This window comes from Eptesicus fuscus, chromosome 16, assembly GCF_027574615.1.
Source record: "Eptesicus fuscus isolate TK198812 chromosome 16, DD_ASM_mEF_20220401, whole genome shotgun sequence".
Taxonomy (NCBI): domain Eukaryota; kingdom Metazoa; phylum Chordata; class Mammalia; order Chiroptera; family Vespertilionidae; genus Eptesicus; species Eptesicus fuscus.
The window spans coordinates 58,710,178-58,735,238 of NC_072488.1; the positions used below are offsets into that span (position 1 = coordinate 58,710,178).

The 25,061-nt window shown below is 51.8% G+C and overlaps 1 protein-coding gene and 1 pseudogene across 2 annotated transcripts; both read right to left on the reverse strand.

The window, feature by feature from the left end:
* Positions 1-630: 630 nt before the first annotated feature.
* Positions 631-23,182, reverse strand: MALL (mal, T cell differentiation protein like). 2 transcript variants are annotated; one of them, XR_008558654.1, is made up of 5 exons: positions 22,813-23,182; positions 5,311-5,478; positions 4,026-4,148; positions 2,941-3,446; positions 1,983-2,046 (listed from the first exon to the last, which is right to left on the reverse strand). XR_008558654.1 is itself a non-coding variant. In XM_008160564.3 (4 exons), exons 1-4 carry the CDS (start codon positions 22,918-22,920, stop codon positions 1,984-1,986), a joined length of 462 nt encoding a protein of 153 aa, XP_008158786.1. In that variant the 5' UTR covers positions 22,921-23,168; the 3' UTR covers positions 631-1,983. The 2 variants fall into 2 exon arrangements, 1 of the variants encoding a protein (XP_008158786.1); XM_008160564.3 differs by lacking the exon at positions 2,941-3,446 and having other exon boundaries at positions 631-2,046; positions 22,813-23,168.
* Positions 8,011-12,466, reverse strand: LOC103303582 (myb/SANT-like DNA-binding domain-containing protein 3; annotated as a pseudogene).
* Positions 23,183-25,061: the final 1,879 nt, after the last annotated feature.

Below are 25,061 nucleotides of genomic sequence, written 5' to 3' on the forward strand. Positions count from 1 at the left end.
GTCTGCGGTCGCCCAACACCCTGAGCCAAGCAAGAACTTGGGTGCAGGATGCTGGGAAGTTGGGGTGCAGATGGGAAAGTGAAGTTTAGATGAGCTTGGGCCCTGGCCCCTGGGGTGCTTTCCTGCTGGGATGCCTTGGGGTCTTCCCTGTAAAGTCGAGAGCCTGAGGAGGGCCCTAGAAGTAAAGGAGGACCCTCCCCCCACCCCAAGGTAGGAAGGTGGTGGCGAGCCTGGAACTGCGTCAGCTGCAGGTGAAGGGGTGGGGCATGGCTCAGGGCTGGGCCCACAGTGTCTGCACGGTGAGTGGGGGGCCTGCGGGGTGGTGGGAGAGAGGACAGCACCCCAGGAAGAAGAGCAGGAACAGAGTGCTGGCAAGGGGCCTGCTCCCCACCCAGGAACAGCCGGTGCACCCCCAGCTTTGCCTCAGCTGCGCAAGTTTGGTTCTGGGACTTGTACCCAAACTGTCCTTACTGAGGTGGACATGTTGCCCAAGCCCTGGAGACAAATGTGGCCTCGCACGTGGCTGGCCGGTGGGCTGGGCCTGAGAAACCTCCACAGGGAAACTGCTGTGAGGCTGTGAAACAGCGCGTTTCCAGCTTCTAACGTCACCGAAGTGACCCACTCGGTATGTTTTACTGTAAAACACCTTTTATTTGGATGTGGCTACTCAGTACATATTGAACAGTGCTCATCCCAGGCAGCTGCCAGGCAAGAAAGAGAGATAAAGGGTTTTTTTCAGGATAGCGGGGCAAGAAGGAAGCCAGCAGTCAGCGACAGCAAAGCCAGTTTCTCTTTGGTGACTCCCTGTCCCCCCTCCTCCCAGGAGCAGAAGACAGTAACTGTGAGCCCTTAAATCAGCGAAGATGAGTCCCTCCACGTCTAGCTTACTTTGTTTCAAAGTGACAGCAGGTGCGTGCAGTTATGGGCGATGCCCGAGGCGAGAGGCCAGGAGGCCACCGTGGAGCTGAGGACAGTGTGGAGAAAGCCCAGATGCACAGCTTTCTCAGGGAAGACATTTACTTTGAAACCAAGCACCTCTTTTTGTGTTTCTGCGTGCACAACGCCAGCCTTCTCGTTGAGAATGGTCCAAAAGTCGAACGCCATGTGTCCAGTCGTTGAGCCCCGCACTGTGGGAGGCAGCGGAGTGGCCCAGGCTCCTCTCTGCTGGCACCACAGCAGGGACTTGAGGGGAGTGGGCACCCACGGAAGAGCACGTCCCTGGACGGGGGTCCTTTCCCGGCCTCCTTACATGTCCCGCACAGTGTGAGAGGAGCCCAGAGGAGAATCCTTGTACGTGACATCCTGCTTCCTTCCTTGAAGGTTTTCTGGGGGGGGGGGGGGGGGGGGGGCAAGGTGGCTTCTAGTCCTTGGCGGGCGGGGTCCTGCAGCCCATCCCCACACCCCAGCTCTTACTGCATAACAATTTTGTGGAGTCACTCACTTCTTTTCCTGCAAATCTAGCCTCTAAATTGGATCCCAAAGCCGGGCAGGGAAGGGAGGGGGAATGCAATGGGGGTGGCAGTGCCGCTGGTCTTTGCTCCAATCAGAGCAGAAGCACAGGGCGGGAGAGGGTCTGCATCTAAGCAGAGATGTGATGTGGAGGCGTTGATAGCACCATGTAGGCTTTAAGAAACTAAGACTGCACGTTCCCATACACCTGCCTGGGGACCCTAATTGCTGAGACGGGGACCCCAGCCAGATGTGACGCTGGTGGATCGGGATTCTCAGTGCTGAGGACTTTGGAAACGAGTTTTCTGGAGCCAGTTACTTTCCCAGGCAAAGGCAATACAGCCTTTCATAGTCATCACGATGGATTACCATGTCCAGGAGGCTATTTGGAGTGGGATTTCATCCCTCTGTCCGAAAAGACGGTCTGTTAGTCCCACTGATGTTTTGTTGTTCTGTTTGTCATCCAGATGGCGAATGCTGAGGCGACCTTCGGGAGCCAATGGTCCACGCTTTACAAGAGCATTTCGCCTGCCCTCAGTGGTAATAGATGCTGAAGGCGTGGAGGACGTAGAGCAGGGTAGTGATGAAGGCGAAAAACTGGAAGGGGGTGAGAGTGACTGTTACAGACGGACAGTGCCGGTTGCTGCCCATCCCTCCAAGGGGCCCTCAGGCCCTGAGGCCCAGCTGGCCACATGCCCTGACCCTGCTGTGCCCGCTGTCCGCCGGAGGACAGCAGCCACTGGCCGACTGCTCCGTGCCCCTGGAACTGTCCACCACGGGTATCCCGAGGCCACACTCCCGGCGTTCTGCTCTTGCCTCATTTGCAGACTTGCGTGTCCCTTCCTGCCATAAAGCAGCTCATCACCCTCCCTGCCCTGGGCCCTCTCTCTCCCACTGTCTTCCAGTCACAGTGTCTCCCTCTCCCATCCTCTGTCACCATTTGTGCTCTGACAACTCCCAGTTTCCCTCACCAGCCCAGACTCCCGCCCAAGAGCCTGCGGGTCACTCCTCATAGAAGTCTCAGAGGCCCCTTCAGCTCTCCATGGTCCAGACAGAGACCCTGAGATCTCCCCACAAGCTGGACAAGCTGTGAGCGCCAGGACCCTCCTCCTGCCCAGCTCCACAAGCCAGAAAACTGTGGCTGCCCTAACGCTTCCCTCCCCTCCCCACCAAAGTCCCAAGTCATCTGACTGCACTGCCCCCGGCCCACTTCTCCCTTGTCTCATGCCATCACCCCTCGCCAGGGCTTCTCTCCGCCTCACTTGTCCTTCTCTGCCCACGCTGCTCTCTGCTGTGCCCGAGAGGGAAGCCTCACCTTATCACCAGCATGAGATGAAAACCGCGTGATAACCCCCCACTTCTCAGGGTAGAGTCCTTGCCCTTAACACACTTTGCAGGCCTGGCCGACTGCTCCAGCCTTTGCCCTGCTGTTCACTCACACTCTGTTCTCATTCATTCATTCATTCATTCATTCATTCATTCAATAAATACCTTTTGGGCACCTGCTATACTTCAAAAACAACAGTGGCTATAACAGTGAACATTCAAAAACTCCCATCCTCGTGGGTGAGGGGGTCCTTGCCAAGGCCCCGAGGCAGAGATGTGTTGTGTTCAGGGGCAGCCAGGAGGCCCGTGTGGCTGTAGCAGCTGAGAGCGGGTGGCAGTGTGCAGGGCCAGGCCGTGAAGGGCCGGGGCAGTAGGTGGGGTGCGTGGCAGTTGAAGGAGGGGAAATAGTTCAATGAGAAGGGCAAAGACAGGCTGGAAAGGCAGCTGAATACCTGTGGCCACCCTAGTGGGTCATGGTGCTTGCCTGGCACCCCATTCTTATGCTGAGGCAGCCCCCCACGCTGCACCCCTTGGCCACCTGATCTCTGTGGGAGCCCCTAGGGACACGGACTCCACCTTTCTGGCCACAGTGATGCCACGGTGACTGAGACTCAGCTGGGCACCGGAGTCCTGCCTTGGAAGTTTCCCAGGTGAGGTGATAAAGGCGAGGCCTGTCAGAGGAGGAATGTTAGCTGTGAGCTTACTGCCACGTGAGGGCGCCATTCCCACACAGAAAGAAGGAGGCGCAGTGCAGAGACCAGGAGGGGAGGCACAGGGGCCTGCAGTCTGGTCCCTGGGGCCTAAGGTCTGGGGTCCCGCTTGTCCCACCATCTGGCTGGGCTACCTTGCCTTGGGTCCCATCACTGACATAAAAGGGCACCTGGACAGTGCAACCGTGCTGAGGGACCTGGGCTCCGCTCCATAGTAATGAGAGCCCTGAAGGACCTGCAATAGGAGACGGCTGCTCCAATTGTGCTTTGGGAAAGAAAAAATATTTGGACTGCAGTGAAGAGGACGTAAGAGGGCTGAGGTGGGAAAAGCAGAAGGCGAGAGGTGACACCTGAACTTGGGCCTGGGGCACTGCGTGCTTGGGCACACCCGTACACACACACACACACACACACACACACCCCTCCTCCCATCCCCAGGGCTCCATCAGCCCGAGGGCTCAGGTGGGCTGTCCTGCCAGAGGCAGAGACAAAGAGCCAAGCCCCTGGGACCCCTCCCATGGCATCAGGCCCAGCACTCACCGTGGCGGCGGTGTTTGTCATATAGTTGCCCAGGTCCTGGGTCTCAGAGACGATGGTGGCATGGGCCTGCAGGACAGCAGCGCTCATGTACAGGATGCCGGTGGTCCCGTGGTACAGGCTGTCCTGGAAGGGAAGAGGGAGGCCACATCACCCGGGCACTTAGCCAGTGAGCGCTTTCCTCCCACAACACAGCTGGGAGGAGTGAGAAAGAGGCAGGCCTGCTCCCTAACTCCTGCCTTTTTTTTTTTTTTTTTAGTTTTGTTTGCAGTGTTTCTAATGAAATATCTATGTAGTGAGCAATAGTGGATTAATAAACAGCAGTAATAATATAAATACTAATTGAAAGCTTATTCTGTGCCAAGTTCTAGGCCAACCGCTTTTCTCATTTATCTCATTTAATCTGGTCAGTGATGAGGTAAGTTGTTCAATATAGAAAACATTTAATGGTTATCAAGATGATGTGAAAACATGAATCAATGATGTAATATTAAATGAAAGTTTCGACATCCAAAATTATTAGTTCAGTGTGATTAACATATATATGCATTTTACACAAAATTTGTGGGGAATGAAAAGAATGAACCGAGTGATTGTGACAAGACCTTGAGATTGGGGTGACTTTTTTCCTGTTGGCATTTCCTTCGATATTGCTCCACTGATTTTTCCCAAATGAGATTTAGAGGGAAATGTGTCAGGATGTGCTTGACACAGGAGTACAGTCAACCCTTGACCAACACAGATTTGAACTGTGCTGGTCCATTTAAATGTGGATTTTTTCAATAAATACTGTAAATGTATTTTCTCTTCCTCATGATTTTCTTAATAACATCTTATTTTCTCTAGCTTTCTTTATTGTAAGAATACAGTATATGATACATTAGCATATAACATATGTGTTAATCGACTACTTGTGTTATTGGTAGGGCCTTTAGTCAACAATAGGCTTTTAGTAACTACATTTTGGGGGAGTCAAAAGTTGTAAGTAGATTTTCAACTGTGTAGGAGGTCAGACCCTCACCCTGTTTAAGGGTCAACTGCATACAGAATGTGTATGTTCCTCACAAGGAAGGCACAGCAGGAAATGCAATGAGATTGACTCTGGCAGGGTAGCGCTCTCGTTCGGTTTTAGAGCAAACACATTCACATAAAAAGTCTTGGTCATGGGGGCCCAGCCCAGGAAAGGTCTCTGGTTCTCCCTCCGCACCCAGAAGGCCCGCTGTCCCCACAACACCCAGGACATCAGTCTGGGGGAGTCCGAGGGCCTAGTCCCCTCACTGGTTCTTACCAGGACTCTCCAGGACTCATATCTCTTGTAAAATCCAAGCAAGTAAGACAACAGGAACATGAGGGAGATGAGGAACGAGGTCAGCGAGACATACAACACCCATCCTTGCAGCAGCGGGTTTGCCACGTGGGTGGCGGCCACCAGGACCCAGACCCAGAATCCAAACACCTGTAAGAGAAAACCAGTGAAGGAAAGGTCATTTGCATGTGTGGGGTCGTCTTCCTTTGTGGGGTCTCTCTGCTCCTCTGCCTCTGGTTAAAAGCTCTTCGGGTGAAGTTAGGTGGGAATTGAGGGAATGGGGAGGAAGACTGGCGCCCTGAGTCACAGTAAATTTTGTTAGAAAATCCAAGGGGTTAACACAGAGTCTGCCCACAGAAGGACTTGGCCAAATTTGGCCTGTGGGTGTGTCTACTTGGTCCAAACAGTGTTGGCATATACAGTTTTTCAAATGTGTCTGAGTAACATTTAAAATAAGACATTTCACATGAGAAATACAGATTTCAGACATTTGAGAAATCTATAGTTCTGGCTACAGTGAACACATTTCCCAGACTAGAGTAGGCTGAAAAGAGCTGTGACTATCTCTTTAAAAAGGACCCAGAGTCCTCAGTGGACCACATCCCTCTCCCCTGTAACCCCATGCCATTGTGTAGCACGTTCTGTCATTCACTTTCACTGTGGAATAGTCCTCCCCTTCTCCTGGCTCCTTTCACCCACTGATAGTGCCTGCCTGGCCCTATGGGAACTTGGTTTGGTGCACGCCCCCACCAAGTTATAGTATCTGATGCCCTGCGAGGCAATACGGTTCCAGTTTAATCATCTCTCAACTGTGTCTAGTCATTTATTACCCCTCTTGGTGGAGAAACCAAACCTTTTTCCTGCCTTCTCTGGGCTCTGTTTTTGTTTGCTTTGGGGCTGGGCTTGCACTCGTTGGTGAGCCCAGGGGAGGAACTATATGTCCACTAGATGCATATCCAGTTAGAGGCCTGGAGGAGAGGGTAGACATGAGCTCCAAGTGGCTTTTTAAAAACTGATGAGAGAGAGAGAGAGAGAGAGAGAGAGAGAGAGAGAGAAGAGAGAGAGAGAAACATTGATTTGTTGTTCCACTTATTTATGCCTCTTATATGTGCTCTCACCAGGGACCGAACCTTCAATCTTGCTGTATTGGACAATGCTCTATCCAATTGAGCTACCTGTCCAAGGTGTCCAAGTGGTTTTATTGTTGGTTTGTATCTGACTCTCTGAGTAAATCTTCTTCATGGGGCCTCCTTAGGATGTCCTTGTGAGCCTCCTCATTCTCCTTCTCTTCACTCAAGATAAATCTGTGCTTAGAAGGACCTCATAGGCTGGATCCCAGGAACCCACTGCCAGCCCATTTCTCTCTGTGGCCTTCAACCCCACATGTCCATCCACTTGCCTATGGATGTCTCTGCTCTCTGCAGGGACCAAACCTGCACTTGTATGATGCTGAAAGTGAGTTCCTCATGACATTTTTCACCCAGACATCTCACTTGCCTCACCCCAGTCCTGGCCCTATTTCTCAAGCTCCTCAAATCCAACAGGTACAAAATCTGACTCATTGCCACTCCTCAATTCCTTCAGCACCTCTTAAGCACCTCCTGAGAATGACTTTCCTGAGGAAGAAAGAGCTATGGGGTTGGGAATGGGTGTATAGAGGTCTTCAAAGATAATGATAATGTTCCATTGCTCGCACTGCACAGTGAGCACAAAGGAGTTTATTTTTTCAAAGTAATAAAATAGTTTTGAAAAAGAAGAACCTGTTGGATTATGGCCACTGGAAATTTTGGGTGATTGGTGGTGGAGGGAGCCAAGGATGTCTCCTGGGTTTGTAGTTTGGAGAAATCATACTACCAAATTTTAAACTTTCTATAGAGTCACTGTAAAGAGTTGACAGTACAGGTGACTCACATTTCTGCCCATTTCAGGAGATAGCTCACCCCTTCCCTATTTCCATTGCCTTTCCACATAAAGTTTAGAATCAGCATGTCAATATCTGAATATCTATCTGCTGGGATTTTGATTGTGTTAAATCTAGAGATCCATTTGGAGAGAATGACATCTTTTCTATGTTGAGTCTTCCAATCCATGAACATGGTATACCTCTTCAATTATTAAAATGCTCTTTGAATTTTTTTTTTTTAAATCAATGTTTTGTAGGTTGTGGCGTTATAGATGCTGTGCACATTTTCTTATACTTATGCCTTAATATTTGATTTTGGGGGAGCTACTGTAAATTGTATTGCTTAAAATTAAGAAAATATTTTTCCAATTGTTCATTGCTAGTGGTTAGAGACAGGTTTGATTTTGTGTATTGATAGTGTATCCTGCAACTTGCTGAACTCACTTATTAGTTCAAGGAGGGTTTCTGAGTTCTTCTTTTTTGGTGATGGTTTGGTATATTCCTTAGAATTTTCTATGTATCTCATTAGATTTTACTTTTTATGATTACTAATGAGCTTGAACTTATTTTCATATATTTCCTTTTCTGCGAATTTTTAATTTTTTCCAAATTTCTTATAACTTTGCCTTTTCTTATTGATTCACAGGAATTCTTTCTAGTAGTGTGTATCTCACTGACTATTATAAATATCACAAATGTATTTTGCCAGCACATCTCACACGTTATCATATCTTTTGATGAACTCAGTTTTTAATTTTAATGTATTGAATATATATATATTTTTAATATACACTGTGCATTTTGGGTCAAGTTTAAGAATTCCTTCACTACCTTATTCTTACATCTCAGATATTCCTTTAGGAATATTTTCTTTCTCTCTAAGATACAACTATTAGTCATTTCTTTCTTCCTTCCTTCCTTCCTTCCTTCCTTTTTCCTTCCTTCCTTCCTTCCTTCCTTCCTTCCTTCCTTTTTCCTTCCTTCCTTCCTCTCTTTCTAGTTGTTGTATGAATTCTAATTAGGAGACATTACATCCAGAATTATAGTACTCAGAGTGATAATTTTCAGAAGACTATAACAACTTCTTTGCCAGTTAAGGGGTACAGAGGGTACCTGGATGTACCTGAATGTATTATTTTTTCTTTTAATTCCTCACCCAAGGATATGTGTGTGTGTTTTTAATTGATTTTTTAGACAAATGAAGGGAGAGAGAAACATTGGTGTGAGAGAAAAATATCAATTGGTTGTCTCCCATATGCACCCCGCCTGGAGATCAAACCTGCAACTTAGGTATGTGCCCTGATCAGGAATTGAACCTGCAACCTTTCAGTGCACCAGATGATGGATGCTTCAACCAACTAAGCCATCAAGCCAGGGCCCTGAATGCATTCTTAATTAGGTGGCTACTACCATTCTAACTTTCCTAGTTGTAGCTCTGTTACAAGTTACTGACCACAAGTTCATGTTCCATATCTCTTTGCCAACACAGTCTTAGGGTGGATTGGGAAAGGGGCAGTTAATTGAAGAAGCAGGCCATTCCTTGGTAAAAGTTTGTAGTTTTCTTTCCCACTACATCCTTTTATTGAGAATTTCCATTTTTTTCCGGTGTTCCTCCTCAGCCATCTCACAATCTAACTCTATCTGCTGGATTTTGGTCACATGCACCTCATTCATTTATATTAGCTGCAGTTGTAATATGGACATTGGTTAATGGTGCTCTTCATCATGCATCTTTTTATTTTTATTGATTGATTGATTTGAGAGAGAGAGAGAAACATCCATTTATTGTTAGACTTACTTATGCATTCGTTGGTTAATTCTTGTATGTGTCCTGAACAGGGATCAAACCCTCAACATTTGTGTATTCTTGGCATATGGGGACAACACTCTATCCCATCAGGGGCCTCATGCTCTTTATAAAAGCATCATTTTAAGAAGTTTTGCTCCTGTCATTTTTACTGGCCGTTAGTCTGACAGCTGAACATGAGGGTTCAGGTTGAGAGGTCCCCTCACATACTGGAAAATGTATGAACTTTCTCATTGCACACTTCTCTATTTTAGACAGCAAATCTTGGGCTGCAGCATCTGTCTGGTATTTGGGCTCTTCTTCCGGAGGGCTCTGCAGGAAGCAGAGCTGCCCGGGCAGCGTGCTGGTGATCCTCTCCTTCCCCAGGGCCGGAGGACTCAGAAGTGGGCTGATGCTCTGTTTCATTTTCTCTCTCCTTTCATGGGCCATACATTTTTTGGTTGGAGTCTTGATGCTCTCCCAGCACTTGTTCAGCTGCTTGAACCCCCTCAGTGGCATGGTGGCTGAGAGTTGTATTCCTGAGTAAGCACCTGCCAGGTACGTTGCTTGAGCACAATACTCTGCGTGTCAATTTTCTTACATTCCAGCACATACCTGCGAGTCAGGGCTGCCTGGTCCTGAGGAGGACGTGTGGAGGGATGTGTGAAGGGCCCTGAACTGGGCCCTTGCCTGTCAATCCAGTGACAGGCGCTGCTGATGCTGCTGGGAGGTGCAGGGCTCTGCTTTACGGCACCTGGCAAGTGTCCTGCCCCCACACCATGGGAAGTGCATATGAATGCCTCACATGCCGACACCCAAACAGCGCTGGCTCTTTATGGGGATGACAGTCAGGATTTAGTGACTACACTGGAGCCTGCAATATTTTAGACTTACATTAGACCTGAGGGCAGAGAATGGTTTGTGCCATTCACTGTTGAACTCCGTGTGCCCTGCACAGGTTCTGGAACAAAGTAGGTGGGGAGGGGGTCAGAGAACATTGTGTGCTGAATGAATTGCATAATGCCACCACCACTTCACATTCACCAGGCTTTACAGTTTGTGACATGCATCCACTCAGACGGCCTCATTAGGTCTGTATGCCCTTGGAAACTTTCTAAGACCCGAGAGCTGCCCCTTGATATCTTCCACCACTTACTGCCAGCTCACCTGTGCCAGGCTGAGGCGGGCAAGGATGCCTCGACTCCACCTTGCCTGTCAGTGCCTGTCTCCTCCTGCCAGCAGAGGTGCCCTGACCCAACACTGCCACGCACACATCACTTACAGGTCTGCACTTAATTCTCAGCACAGTCTGTGCGGTGGAGGGTGCTAGGGGGGACGGAGGCCTGAGGTCACACAGGACTCGAGGCAGGACACCGGGGCCCTGTACATGATCAGATTTCACACCTGGCCTCTGAGCATTTGGGCATCTACTCAGATTGCCTGGGAATTTTCGGAAAGGGCTTCAGGGTTGCACAATCAATGAGTCGCTCAGGAATGCTATTTATTTGATTTCCACACCCTCCACCTTCTGAATAGTAGAAGGGACCCGGGCCAAGGACAAGCCCCAGGGAGCGAAGCCCAGGGAAGTGGTATCTCGTTTCCGTGTCAAGCAGGCTGCGCTGGTTCTTTACCGGTAAGGTAATGTCGAGTGTTTGTCTTCCCAGCTTTTTAAAAATCTCATATTTAGTTTTCCAGATTTTCTTGGCAGCCTCAACCGTTCTCTCATTCTAATCCTCATTTTGTATTTTCCAAGAGCAGGAGACATACATAGAAATTTGGGGCTGGGGCTCCATGTGGGAGAATGCTGGGTGTGGTGATCAAGTATATTTCAAGTCCAATTTAGGCAGAGTCTGTTTCCTGTGAACATACACAGAATGCTCATCTATGCCTTTTCCAAAGGCTGAGCTGACACTTGATGGAATCTCTTCAGGGAGGATGGAGCGTAAAATAAGTCTGGTCCCTTGTTTCCCTCTAGAGCCTAAAGCAGATCCCTCGCATTTAGGTTGCTGGTGGAAGAGCCCTCACACGTATCAGCACTGGCCTAATAGCCCCTAGTCAGAGTCTGGAAACAAACAGCTGATTCCAGATCTGCGCTGAGTCTTGCTTCCCTTTCTAAAGTCCTGGGATCCTCGGGAACTTTGAGAAAGCCCACAGATCTGGGTCCTTCCCAGAGACCCTGATTTAATGGGTGAGAGAGGGTGCCCCACTGATGCAGCCAGGACGAGGGCCCCAGGAGCCCAGCTCCTGACTCCCACTCATAGTCACTCCAGAGCAGGGCAGCATTGTTCCTCCTGGGTTCCAATCCCAGTGCTGACTGTTGTGCAGGCTACTTAACTCATCTGTGCCTCCATGTCCATGTTCATCTAATCGAGGCGGTGGGGAGCGCACAGACCCTTCTCATGTGGTTCTCGTGCAAGTGGTGAGCGCTGGTTAAGCATGGTTGGCCCTTCTAGCCATAGTCATTTGGAATGGCAGAGAAGGTGGGAGGGAGTGTTCCCCGAGAAAGACTCAGAGGCGGGGAATGTGCAAGGTTGGTCTTCCTGGAGGATGGGAAGTTCACACTGGAGGAGCTTGGAGACCAATCAGTGGGATGAGTAGGACACACCCTTCTACAGACTTGATGAAAGCTTTGGTCACCTAGAAAAATGTACCTATGTATATGCACAATTTTTGTCTACAAATCTGGGGACCCCCAGATACTCAAGCCCATGTAGAGGCCAGGTTGAGGTCCATTGCTATCTCCAGGTTAAATAATGGTGCCACCAACTGCTTTACCATTTCGACAATATCAATGCACATACTGTTCCACCCAGTAATTTCACTTTTGGAAAGTTGTCCTGCAAATAATGTACATGAGCAAAATGACAAACGCACAGGATTGTTTGCTGCAGCCTTGCTGGTTACAGAAAAGATAGGATCTTCCTCAATGCCCACCCAGTGGGGACCAGTGAGGTCTGCACAGTGGAACACTAGCAGCCTTCCAAAGAATGAAAGACTCTTTTTATACGAAAATGAAACAAAGTCGAAGAATTGTAGAAGGCACAGCCCAGTGAGCCCAGTGTGCTATGATTTGTGTAGGGAAAGAAAAGGTATGTGTATGGGCTTGTGTGCACCTGGGGCAGGTGAGGGGCTGAGAGGCCTCTGAGGGGCTGGGGCAGGTGAGGGGCTGGGGCAGGTGAGGAGCTGGGGCAAGGGCTAAGCTGCTGCAGCAGAGTGAACTTCACGCACCACCTGTTTCTGAAGACAGATGCTGCCCGAGCCATGACCCCGTATGAAGCACAAAGGAGGAGCCCCAGAGACGTGCAATCTCAGGTCTGCAGAGCCCAGTCTCCTGGCCGAGGCTGGGGGTGTGGGCTCGGGTGGGGCGGCCAGGAGCTGAGAAGCAGGGAGGCGCCCCACAGGCGATACCCAGTGGCAGGTCTTTCTGCATAGCTGGCCGCATTTCGCATCGCGGGTCTCACCCACCACCACTGCATTCCTTTTTTGACAGCTTGTCCTCATTTTTATGACATGACAGCTTGGCCTCTCCTTTTCCCCCTCATCCTTGGGTGGACACAGACTGCACCACCACCACGAAGCCTCCCGCTGGGAGGAAAAGGCCCAGATCAAGCCCCCGGGAGCCAGGTGCCTGGGCTGTCCTGCCTGCTGCAGGCCTCCCTGTGGCAGCTCCGAGGCCGATCCCGTGGGTGCTGCTCACAACCCACAGGCAGCTCCTCCCGGTGTCTGGGGACTGGCAGCCTCGGGACTCTTTCTGGGTATCATCACCCCCTAAACCAGTTCTGAGAGGCCAGCTGACTTCCTCCTGTTACCCACCGGGACGGGGCAGGCCTGGGCCTGAACGCAGGCTCCCAAACAACTAGCATTTATATGGAAGTTCTAAGCTCCATAATTCAACCTAGGACACCTCCGAACACTCACTCTCTCATCCTGACTCATAGAGTGAGAATTTCTCTCTGTGGCTTTAAAGCTCGTAGGAAATTGCCAGCCTGGTGCCCTGGTCCCCAGGGAGGGCCCCTGTGTCATCCGGTCCACTCCAGGAACAACAGTGCCGGCCAGAGCTCCGTCCAGGCTGCTCCTGGCAGACCAGGTCATATAAGGAGACCTTGGTGCCCACAAGAGCTCTCAGGACCAGGCTGGCTGCCCGCCAGGGAAATCAGGGCCCACCCTGGGGTGAACTCCAGCCAGGAGGGGCAGGATGTCTCCGCAGGAGGGGAGGTGAGTCAGCGCCAGGCCTCCTCTGCCTTCCTCTTGCCCTCCCTGCCACCGGCTTCCTCCCCAGGACCACACCCACCCATTCAGACCCTGGCCTCCACCAACCCAACTTCTGACTGACTAACAGCCTGGGCTCACAGGGTAATAGAAGGTGGAATAATAAAAACATTCCTGTCCTGCCAAAGTCTAAAGGACTTTTCCTTCTTGTCCCTGAAAAACAACAACACCCAAACTAAGCATTGGTGGTGGAGGTGGTGAGGGGGGGGGCGAGGGGGAGGAAAAAACTTTTTAATTTTTTTACTTATGCACCTTAGCAAGTTGGAAAGTACTGAAACCACCTAAAGAAGCAGGACAAGTGCATCCATCCACACCCTGGCCTCTCCTCTGGCGCCCATGTTTATTACACGTATGTCCCTTCACATGTTTCAGGAAGTCACTGGATGAGTCTTAGCATTGGGTTCAGGCAGGTCCCCCCACCTCCTCCTTCCCCCAGGAAACCACAGACATTTTGTGACCAGCGACTATGTCCTGTCCTTTGTCAGGCACCGAGGGCCCAGGACATCACATTCACTCCAGTCCACACGAACGGCCTGCTCAGCACCTCCCTCCCCCACCTTGTCTATGAGCAGCCCCTCCAGGGCAGGGACCAGACCAAGGCCACCTCCTCCAGGAAGCCCCCTAACTACCAAGTCCCCAGGGCCCCCCTCAGTGACCTCCCTCATGGCATTGTCTCTCTTCGTGGCCTCCTCCCCAGACCCTGAGCTCCTGAATGCAGAACCCTGCCCTGTGGCCTTTGTGTCCCCAGTGCAGGGCACAGAGCCCGGCACACAGCAGGTTCTTGGTATGAGCTGCTGAGCAACTGGAGAAAGGCGGTAGGAGGTGGTTGCTAGCCTCTACTCACTCGCTAGCTGCTCACTCTCATCTTCTTGGCCCTGATTCCCGTGCAGGTGGCACCACCTGACACCTGCGGGCCTGCCACTGAGGCCCAGCCACAGACGGGCATTTCCTCCAGGAGGACGGGCACCCATTGGTTTTGTCCCTATGTATCTCCTGTGCCTCCACCTCCCAGGCCCCCTGGGAGCAGCTTTCCTGGGAGAACAGACAGGATTTCCTGAGAGGCTTTCCCATCTCCCGCCTCCTCCCCACCCCAGCGGCACCTTCGTGTCCTGCGACACCACGTGGCCTGGCACACAGGAAGAACTACACAAAAATGTGCCCTCAGAGATGGTGACGCTCAAATAAACAGCCCTCTCCCTCAGCCAGCATCACTTGGGCAAAGAGAGAGTCTGGATGGGCGGGTGGGGGCTGCGAACAGAGCAGAGGCAGAAGCGCAAAGCTCTGAGACTCCAGTTGGGGTGAAGGGCTGAGATGGATGGACTTCTCTGAAATAGGTGGGAAGATTCTGTGCCCCACGCCCACGGTACCTGGCCCCTGGATGGGGAGCCTACTGTAGCCCTGCCCCTGGGCCCACCAGGTGCCTTCTGGGTGCAGCTTGAAGCAGGAGGGTGGGGAGCTGGGCTCAAACTGCTCTGTAATGTAGGTACAGTGTCTGTTGCTACAGGTCAGGCCTGCGTGGGCCACTGGCAGCAGTCCACCTGGCCGGATGGGGCAGACCAGGAGGAGGCAGCTGAAGGGCAAGGCTGGCCGGCAGGTAGGAGAGGATGCAGAAGAGGAGAGGTTTGAGATAAGAGGGATAAAGGCCAGGGAACCTGGCTAGGGGTCCTCCATTCCTCCCTCCTCGGCCCCTTCCTTCTGCTTGTCAATCTGGATGACACTCTAGAAAGCTCTCCTGCCTCCCGAGGCCCCGCGGCCCCGCCATGCCCCCTACGCCGGGGGGAAAAGCTCCTGGAAGGGCGCTGGCAGCAGGTGGGGCACTTCTTATCGGTGGGTGAGGCTTCTTATCTGGGGCCCCGGGTCCAGCGGGTCAGAATGTGTGGGGCCCCTCCCTCCGCTCCTGCAGTGACCCCGCTGGCTGACCTGCAGCAGGCTGCCCGTCCGTCTGCCCTGATGGAAGCCACTGATTCAGGGGACATTGCTCATGGTTTGGCCAGTCAGGGGAAGGAGAGGACTGTAAGTCCAGACCAGCGGGGTGGGTGTGGATGATTGCCTGCTAGTTCCCTGGGTCTCTCAGCTCAAGGCCATCCTTCTGTGTTGTGGGCCAGAATTCTGCAACCACAGTTCCTGGCTCCCAGGCCCTGTCACTGTCCCGCCAGCAGCAATGGCAGTGGCTCGAACCCCAGGGTCCCTGCACTCCTTCTCCAGGGCGACCCTGTCCCACAGTTTCCCCCTTCTCAAAGGCAGGAAATGGAGAACAGTTAGTGAGCCGGGGTCTAAGAAGGGGAGTTATTGTGATTATAAAAGGGGCAAGGAGGCACCCTTGTGGTGATGGAAGTATCTTGTATCTGACAGGGGAGCGGGGGCATAAAGGCCACCGTAAGGAGAAGGAACCTTCAGACCACAGAATGAAGCAGGCACCTCCAAGGGAATAACAGGATTTATTACGGGGTCTTTTGTTTGCAGGGAGGTAGGGTGGGAGCAGAGAGAAGACCCAGCCCTGGCACAGATTGTTCTCCGCTGTCAGACCTGTTACAGTGCTTCTTATACTGTAACTCAGGTCTAATGACTGACAAGACAAAGGGACAAGGAATGCAGTAGTGCCAGGGGCCAGTTTGATATCTATTTTAATTGTCACACCATTCAGCCATTGCTAACAAAAATGGTTATGGCTGCATCTTAAGGAGCACAGATAATGATCAACTAGGAGGCTTTGATGTGCAGTAGGAAATCAGGGACCCAGGGCAAAGTTAGTTTTGTTCATGTCAATTCTATACAGGTAAGGTAAGGTAAGGTAAGGTAAGGCGTAACCCCTGGCTTGCAGGAGGGATGCGGGAACATGTGGGGAGCACCCCAGGTGGGATGGAGGGTGCTCAGCCACAACTGCCCACGGCCCTGGGACCTCATCAGGATGGGCTTACTCCAGGGCCTGGCATTCCTGAAGGGCTTGGCTTGAGGGGTGAGACATTTCCTGGTCCAGACTAGGACTGCCTGGGACTAGAGGGCAACACATAGAAAGTCAGGCTGTGGGAAAGAGGGGGCGGCTCCATGTGAATCTCATGCGTTCAGTGAGCCGATATTTAGTGAGACCTACTCTGTGCCAAGCAAGGGAATGTAAAGGTAAGAAGGCAGATATGACCCTTGCTGCTTCGTTCTGTGGTCTGAAGGGAACTTCCTGCTCCGGTGACCTCATCCTTGGACATTACCCCTCATCACCACCACTTGTTCTTGTTTCCCGGAAGAGCGAAGCCTGGGGCGAGAGCAGCCCTGGCATCTTGATAAATGCTTGTGGATTTGCATTTGGAATCTGCTCACAAGCCACCAGCTTTCTAGGAAGAGGTCCGATGACCAGCAGCAATGAAACAGTAAGGCTGACACTTCTCGGGCTGCCTGGGAAAACCCTTGTGGAAACCACAGAGCTGTCTCAGGAGGTCTTGACTGTTCCTGTCTCATTGCTGAGGCTCAGAGTGGTTCAGTGACCTGCCCGGGGTCTCACAGCACCTTCTGACAGACCTTTTTTAAAAATCCTCACTTGAGGACGAGGGAGGAGAGAGGGACAGAGAGAGAGTCGGCACTTCTCCGCTGCTGCACAGGCCAGGCCAGCAGCTCAAAGGCAACATCAACACCAGGGAGTCATCTCGCCTTCTAATTTGCTGACTCTCTGGAGATCTTCTTAGATACTTCTTTTTAATTTAGTCAAAAATCTAATTTGTAAGTTAAGTAGTGAAAAGGTTGGAGGTTACAAGACTTCCCTGGACTCTTATTCATAAAATACTCCCTCAGTCCTCGTCATCTGAGTCACCTCAGCTCCTAAAGGAGCAAAGAGCAGACGCGTCAACCTTGCAGGGAATCAGGCAATCATAGGGTCACCTCACCCCACCCAGCACTGTCTGCTCTGAAGAGAGAGGGGGTGTGTGTTGCCTGGTCCCCAGGCTCTCCCTAGGGCTGGCACCAGCAGGCACCCCCACTCACTGAACGAAGGAGACTATATTTTGAAATTAATATGGTTTTCAAATGAGAAATCTGAATTCCACTATAAACCAAATAACATACAAATGTGAATGTTAAAATATCAAAAGTCTTTTCCTGTTGCTGGTGGGAATGTAAAATAGTACAGCACCTCTGGAAAAGGGTTTGTCAGTTTCTTAATAAAAACCAAGCACACACTAATACACAATCCAGCAGTCACACTCGGCGTTGTCCCAGAGAAAGGATGACTACAGCCACACAAAAGCCCCGGGACCTCATCAGGATGGGCTTACCCCAGGGCCTGGCATTCCTGAAGGGCTTGGCTTGAGGGGTGAGACATTTCTTGGTCCAGACTAGGGCTGCCTGGGACTAGAGGGCAACACATAGAAAGTCAGGCTGTGGGAAAGAGGGGGCGGCTCCACAGCAGCTTTATTCAGAATAGCAACTGTCAGCAACCTAGCGCTTCCCCATGGGTCGAAGGTTAAACAAACTGCAGTAAATCCGCACCAGGGACCACTGCGAAGCAGTGAAAAGGAAGGAGCTATTGATGCACAATAACTTGGGTGGACCTCAGGGAACTGGCTGAGGCGAGGGAGCCAGTCTCAAAAAGCCACATGCTGTGTGATTCCATTTATTTATCTTACTTTCTCAAAAAAAACACAAAATTATCCAGACAGAATTAGTGGTTCCCAGGGTTCAAGAGGTGGGTGGGGGACAGGGTTGGAATGCGGTGAAGGAGACCATAAAAGGGAACTGGGACGGAGGCCTTTGTGGGACGAAACAGTTCTGTATCTTGATTGTGGTGGCGGCTACATGAATCTACACATGTGAGAAAATTCTCAGCGGTACAGGCTCCCCGCTATCTGAAAGTGGAGGTTCCTATGAAGCCGAAATGGCATAAAGTTAAGAAGCAATTACCATTAATTTACATAGAAAACGTTTTGCATGTTCTCACCCCCAAAATAACCTACCAATCATACGAAACACAACAACGTCCAGTTTCACGCTAACTAGAACACCTTTACGAGCTCTCTTATTTCTGTTAACTTAGGACCCATCTTGCTAACAGACACAAAATCAATGGTGATAAAGCCCAGATGCTCCCAGACTCAGCTCAGAGCTCTGGGCTGGGTGCTGAGATGCTGCGATGCTGAGGGTGGTTCCTGGGCAGGAGCTCCGCAGCAGGGCCACTCTTGCTGCTGGGGTGCCACTGCCTCTACTGGCTGCTGCAAACGAGCACCGAGCGCTATTTTTGCCTTTTTCATAGAAGCAAAAATCCTCTTCAGATTTCTCCCGGTTAGTGAAAACAGATACCGAGGTAGATCTTTCGCCAAGTGAAAATATAGGTACATAAACCTATGCAGACACATCTTACCACCTCGGTCTCCCGGTTTGAAATCGTCACTAGCCTGATGACAGGTGTAACGATGCGGGACATGGGATGAAGGGTGGGAGCCCTTCCTGAACTAACTTTGCAACTGCCTATGGATCTATAATTACTGTAAAGTCCAAAGTTCAAAATGTGAATTTTAACGTTAAAGACTCTAAAATAAGGCCACTTAGACAAAGACCTTGTGAGAGCGGGCTGCTGGGAGCAGAGCAGCTAGAGAACACTAAGGCCCCCTGGACCCTCTGCCATCCTAGTCTGTCATCGTCCAGAAATACAAGAGCTGCCACTGTCTAGGCAGCAGGGGTGGCACAGGGAGGAGGGGTCTGAGGAGCGGATTTGGGGCCTCAGGGTGCCCCTTGTTTATAATTCTGCTATCCTCACTCCCCTGGGAACACTCTGGACACCGGCCCTGCTCTCCAGACTTCACAGTGGGCAGTTAGGAGACAGTGGCTGGTGGGACATGGGCCTGCAGATGCCACCCATGTCTGCTATCGGCCACCCATGTCTGCATCTGAAGCCAGGTTACGGATTTCGCTTCCTCTGCCTCCTTTTGCTGGCCTGAGCTCCCAGTTTTAGACCCTCTTCTCTAGACTCATATCCTTAGAAAAACATACCGTCTGTGATGCCTTGGGCCCTAAGACAGAGAATCTACTGGGACCCCAAGGCCTAGTGCTCTGTGGTCAGCCCAGTGGGCGGCAGTGGGCAGCACAGCCAGCAGACCAGGGTCAGAGAAGGGCTTCTACTGGCTGACTCTGCACTTTCTTCTCCAGCCCAGCAAGTCTTCTGCTCCACAGGGTCAGGAATCAGCCACTCACCTTGACATTCTCCCCTGCTCTCCTAGTTACCTCCTCTCTCTCTCCCCAGATGTGAGGCACACATGATTCTATATTGCGTGCTAGGAAGGCTTATTTAAGGAGAAAGCCAGTGCAAAGCAGCATGTACAGCATAACCCAACTAGGTAAGTCCATGTGTACAGTGGCCCCCTCTTATCTGCCGGGGGCCACAGTCCCAGACCCTCAGTGAATGCCTGAGACCTCGGACAGGACAGCACCAACCACACACACACACACACCTATGATAAAGTTTAATTTATAAATAGATGCAGTAATAGATTACCAACAATAGTAATAAAACAGAACAATTATAACAATGTACTGTAATAAACGAGGTCTCTCTCTCAGCAACTAGCATGAAGTTATTTTTCCTTCTTCACAACCTCACAGATAAAAGACTCATTCATACCGAAGATTTAGCAACCTCAGCATGATTTTTTTTTCTTTCCTTATTAAATTTAGAACTTTGACCTTTTCACTTTAAGGAAGCACTTTATGGCTTCTCTTTGGCATATCCGAATTGCCAGCGTCGTTACCCTTGCGGTTTGGGGCCATTCTTATGTAAAACAAGGGTGACCAGAACACACTGTGATACTGTAACCACTGATCTTATAACCAAGGTGGCCGCAACAGGCGGGAAGTGTCTACCGTGCGGAGACACTGGACAGAGGGATGATTCGCATCCTGGGCTGGATGGAGCGGACAGCGAGAGATTTCATTACACTATGCAGATTGGTACACAATTTATTTCTGGAATTTTCTATTTAAATTTTCTATTTAATATTTTCAGGTGACTGTTGATCATGGGTAACTTAAACCACAGAAAGCAAAACTATGGGTAAAGGAGGGCTATGGTATGTATATGAATATATGCATGTGTATGAGTTATATTTCTTTCTGTGTTTTCTAACTTTTCAACAGTGAATAAGGATTACTGTGAAGGAAAAATAAAGTGGTAATGAGGAAACACTAGACAGGTCAAATGGCGGGACATTGTACAAAACAACTGATCCATACTCTTCAAAAGTGTTAACACAGAGACTGAGGAATTACTCCAGATTAAATAAGAAAAGGAGACATGACAACTAAATGCAGTGTGGAATCCTGGACTGGATCCCAGACCAGAAAAATGCCATCAGGGGGAAATCAGCACAATTCCAATAGGTTTATAGGGCAGTTGATACATAGTCGCAATGTGAACTTACTAATTTTTAAAAAATATGTTTTTATTGATTTCAAAGATGAAGGGAGAGGGAGGGAGAGAGAGAGAGAGAGAGAGAGAGAGAGAGAGAGAGAGAGAATCATCAATGAGAGGATCATTGATTGGCTGCCTCTTGCATGCCCCCCACTGGGGATCAAGCCCACTACCGGGGCATGTGGCCTTGACCAGAATCAAACCTGGGACCCTCCAGTCCACAGGCCGATGTTCTCTCCACTGAGCCAAACCAGATAGGGCCGTTAACTTACTAATTTTGATAGTTGTACTACGTGAGTTGGGCCTCAGGAGAGGCTGAGAAAAGAGTAGATGGGAATCTCTGTACTATTAACAGCAGTTTTGCTATAAATCTGAAACTTCAAAAGAAATATAAATGAATAACATTGAACCACCGACAATATCTTCCCACTTAAGGTATTGATGACCCAGAGCCCAGCAGAGCCACCCACTTTACTCCTCCAGGAATTCCACTTGCAGGAGCTGGCATCCTGGGAGCGGGTACAAGAGATGTCCCCACCCACCCACCCACCCCAATATGTTTATTGGTTTTAGAAAGAGAAAAAAGGGGAGGGGAGGGGAGGGGAAAGAGAGAGAGAGAGGAGAGAGAGAGAGAGAGAGACTGGCTCCCCCCCTCCCCACCCTCGGGCCTGCACGTGTCCGACCAGGGTCCAGGAATCAAAACTGGAAACCCTTTTTGGCTTATGGGAGGGCACTCCAACCAACTGAGCCACCCAGTCGGGGCTCATGCGGGTGCTTTCTTGATTCTAGAAGCCCCTTCCCTCCAGTCTCCTGCCTGTTGGTCTCTCCTGGTCTCCGGGCCTTTCCTTCTTTGTCTCCTCCTCCCCCCACTAAAAATCTAGACTATCATTTGAGGTGCAAATTCACAGCCCACAGGCCTGGACTCCTGGACTTGACCAGGTCAGATGCCTCTCCCTGTCTGGTCACCTCCTTGAGCACAGTGTGACCGCTGGAGAAGTGCTCAGTGTCCCTCCCGCAGTCAGGGACCTGGGAAGGCAGTGTCCCCCATGGCCTGCCTGGTGGACACAAACCATGTGATTGAGTCAACCACAATCCTGGCAATTCACGTGGTTGTTCTGAGGTGAGGACACACCCGGGTCCTGGCACAGAGAACTTGCAAGAGCACTAAGATGTCACCAGCCTGGCAGGACGCCCATGCTTGTGTCCTCTGGGAGGGTGGGTGGGGGGGCAGGCTGGGCAGAAACCTGCCTGTTGGGTGAGGTTTCAGCTGGAGCCACCCAAATGCTGGGCCTGCCCTGCCTCGGTCCCTTTCTGGGTGCCCTTTAACCAGTTTGCCAAAAGGCCACTCAGTTGGGCCAGCTTTCCGAGCCGAGGACAAGCGTGAGAGGGCTGGCCAGGTCCAGCTGGAAGTTGGAACCGCTTTCTGGCTCTCCCTCCCTGCCTGGCAGGACGGCCGGGTTCAGAGCTGCTGAGGAAGTACCCCCACAAGCCAGGCATTTCGGGAGTCGGAGAACCAGCTCCTTTGCCCGGGTTTGTTCACCAGATGGAGTGCCCCCATCAGCGGAAGGGCTGATGACAGCGGCTGGGAGGGGACCAGCTCAGCGGACACTGTGCAGAACACGCCAGGGTCTGGCAGCAATTGGACCCAGTCCAGCCATGGGCACCCCAGAGTCACCACTGGGGTGACGGGTTCTCGTGGGCAGCCAGGGTGGCTCACCCCTAGATTACGGCCAGGGTTGACATAAGCCGCCTCCTCTGGGGAGTCCACCCAAGTCCAGGGTCACCGTCAGCTGACTTGACAAGAAGGCACCGGCAGACCTCTCAGGAGGCGAGGCCCAGTCCCCGTTTGGAACTTTGGAAAGGTGGCTCGGGAAAAGAACCCATAAAATAAAAGTCCGTTTCCAAACCTCTCCTGAAGATCCACAAGATTCTAGCAGCCCCTCCTCCCCATCACCACCCGCGGAGGGGGAAGGAGGGAACCCACCCGCGCTGCGGGGCGCAGGAGGCCATGGAGAGTATCCTGGCGCCCGTGGGGTGATCGGGAGAAACAGCTCCGGCGGGTCCCCCTTCTTACCCCCGAGAGGGGAGGGCCCCAGCCCCCGCGGGTCCTCGCCGTCCGTCCGCCCGCGGGGCCGTACTCACCAGCTCGGGCAGGAAGAAGGCGAAGGGGGTGGTGAGGAACAGCGCGAGCCCCGAGGGCACGTCGGGTGGCGCGTGGCTGGTGGGGGGCGGTGGGCCTGGGGCGGCCATGCTCGCACGCTGCTCGGCTCCCGGTTCCCTGCCTGGCTCCTGGCTCCCGGCTCCTAAGCCGCTGTCGGGGCCGCAGCCCGTCCAATATCAACCCCTGCCCGACACACCCATCGGACGTCGCCTGGGAGGGACAAAAACGTTCCCGCCGAGCAGGTCCTTCCACTTGCTGCGGCCAGAAACCCTCAGCGAAAGTCGGCTGGCGCATCGGACGGGCCTGCCTCCCTAGTCTCTTCCTTCCTCGGAATTTTTGAATCCCGGAGCATATTATTCCAGGGATGCCAGTCACCGCCCGCCCTCCTCCCTATAGCCTCCCCCCCCCCCCCCAACTCTGTGCCCAGAGTACAAGCTAAGGCTGTTTACCATGACAAAGACCGTGAATGTAGGACTTGCTGTGAACCAAGCGATCTACAAAGCACTCCATACTCCCCACAGCCCTGCCCCAGGCTGGTTAGCTCCCTTTCCAGTGTGGAGACCAAGAATTTGCTAGGTCAGGTCAGACTCTGACATGCTGGGTCTCACATCTATGCCCCGGTTCCCCCCTCCCTTTCCCTCTCCCCCTCCCTGCCCCCCAGGCCACCCTCAGCCTCAAACCAGAGGGAGAGAAGCAGCCCTCACTTCCAGCTCCCTCCCCAGGGACTTGGTGCTTCCTTCTTTCTCTGCACCCTCTTCCTGACCCTCCTCTCTCCCCAGCACAGTGGATGGAGGAGACCACCGTCTCTGGGAGAAATCTGCCCTAGCAGGCACCCCAGAATGGCCCAGCTTGAGGGGTGCTGCCCTAAGCCCCAGCTCTCCTCCTGCCCCATCCTGGCTTCCCATCCTGGCTTCCCAGCCAGTGTGGCCAGGAGCCAGGCTTTGGGCCAAGCAGTTCCTTCCTGCCTCCTCCTGCCTGCTGGCCAGCACAGGGACTGTGACTTGGCGGCCAGGCAACTCCTTTCACTACCTGTGGAGATGAGCCCTTTCCTCTCTACCTTAGAACCAACCACCTGCTGAAAGGCCTGGCACCCAGAGTTTGCCGGCTGCTTGGGTTGGGTTCCTTCTCCTTGGCCTCGTGGCCTCAGCCTCAGCCCTGGTGTGGAGGGGTGAGGGAAGAACTGCCTTATGTGCTCCAGCAATGAGATGTCCTCCTCAAGAGACCAGCGCCTGCTCCTCAGCAAAAGCAGTGCCTTTCAGGCCCGCCCAACCTGGCACAGATGGTGGGTGGGCCTTTGATTGGTCTGGGGAGAGCCAGGGTGGGGGGTGGGGTGGGGAGCAGGGGTTAGAAAAAACAAAGCCCAGGTTGGGGGTTCAAAGGCCTTGCAAGGAGTGGCAATAGGCCACTGAGTGAACCTCAAAGCAGATGGTGGGTGGGCCCGGCCGCTCCACGTGCCTGCCTCTGGAGTTCCCCAGTACCCTCAGACCCCCAGCTGCCCAGGGCCGGCACGAGGCACAAACAAGCCTCAGATGGTGGCTGCCCAGCCGCCCAGGGCTGCCCGAGGCTCAGGTAACCAGGGGCGGCTGAGGCTTGTGCTGCTGGCAGTGGCAGCAGCAGAGGTATGATGGAGCATCGCCTTCCCCTGATCACTGGGTTGCCTCCCGCCCCTGAGGGCTCCCGGACTGTGAGAGGAGGCAGGCTGGGTTGAGGGACCCCCCCTCCAGTGCATGAATTTTCATACACTGGGCCTCTAGTTTTATTATATTCAACAAAGTATAGCACACTCTCCTTAAGCTATTTATAAGAAAACTATATAATTCACAAGGCACTTCAGGCAGTAAGGTTCTAGAAGAGATGGAAGTTAGAGCTGTAAGAGCATCTTCACCTTCCAGGATAAATCCAGGTATCTCAGGGGCTGGGGCATGAATGCCCTTGGATACAAAGTCAGAGTCTGCTAAGAGAAGAGGCAGGGTCTCTACACAGAGGTCCCTGGTTTCCACCTCATGGCACTGAGAATTGGAGTTAATCCTGAGCATTACTCCAACATTACTTGATCACAATCATTGTCTCCATTTTCTCGTTTGTTAATTGGGGCAGATTAAATGAGATGATACATATGAAAACCTGTAAGACATTTCTGGTATATGGCAAATGCTTCATAAGTACTTGTTTACCTGATTCGAATCCTTAAACCACTTCTCTTCTGGCTCTCTTTCTTCCCACAGCAAGA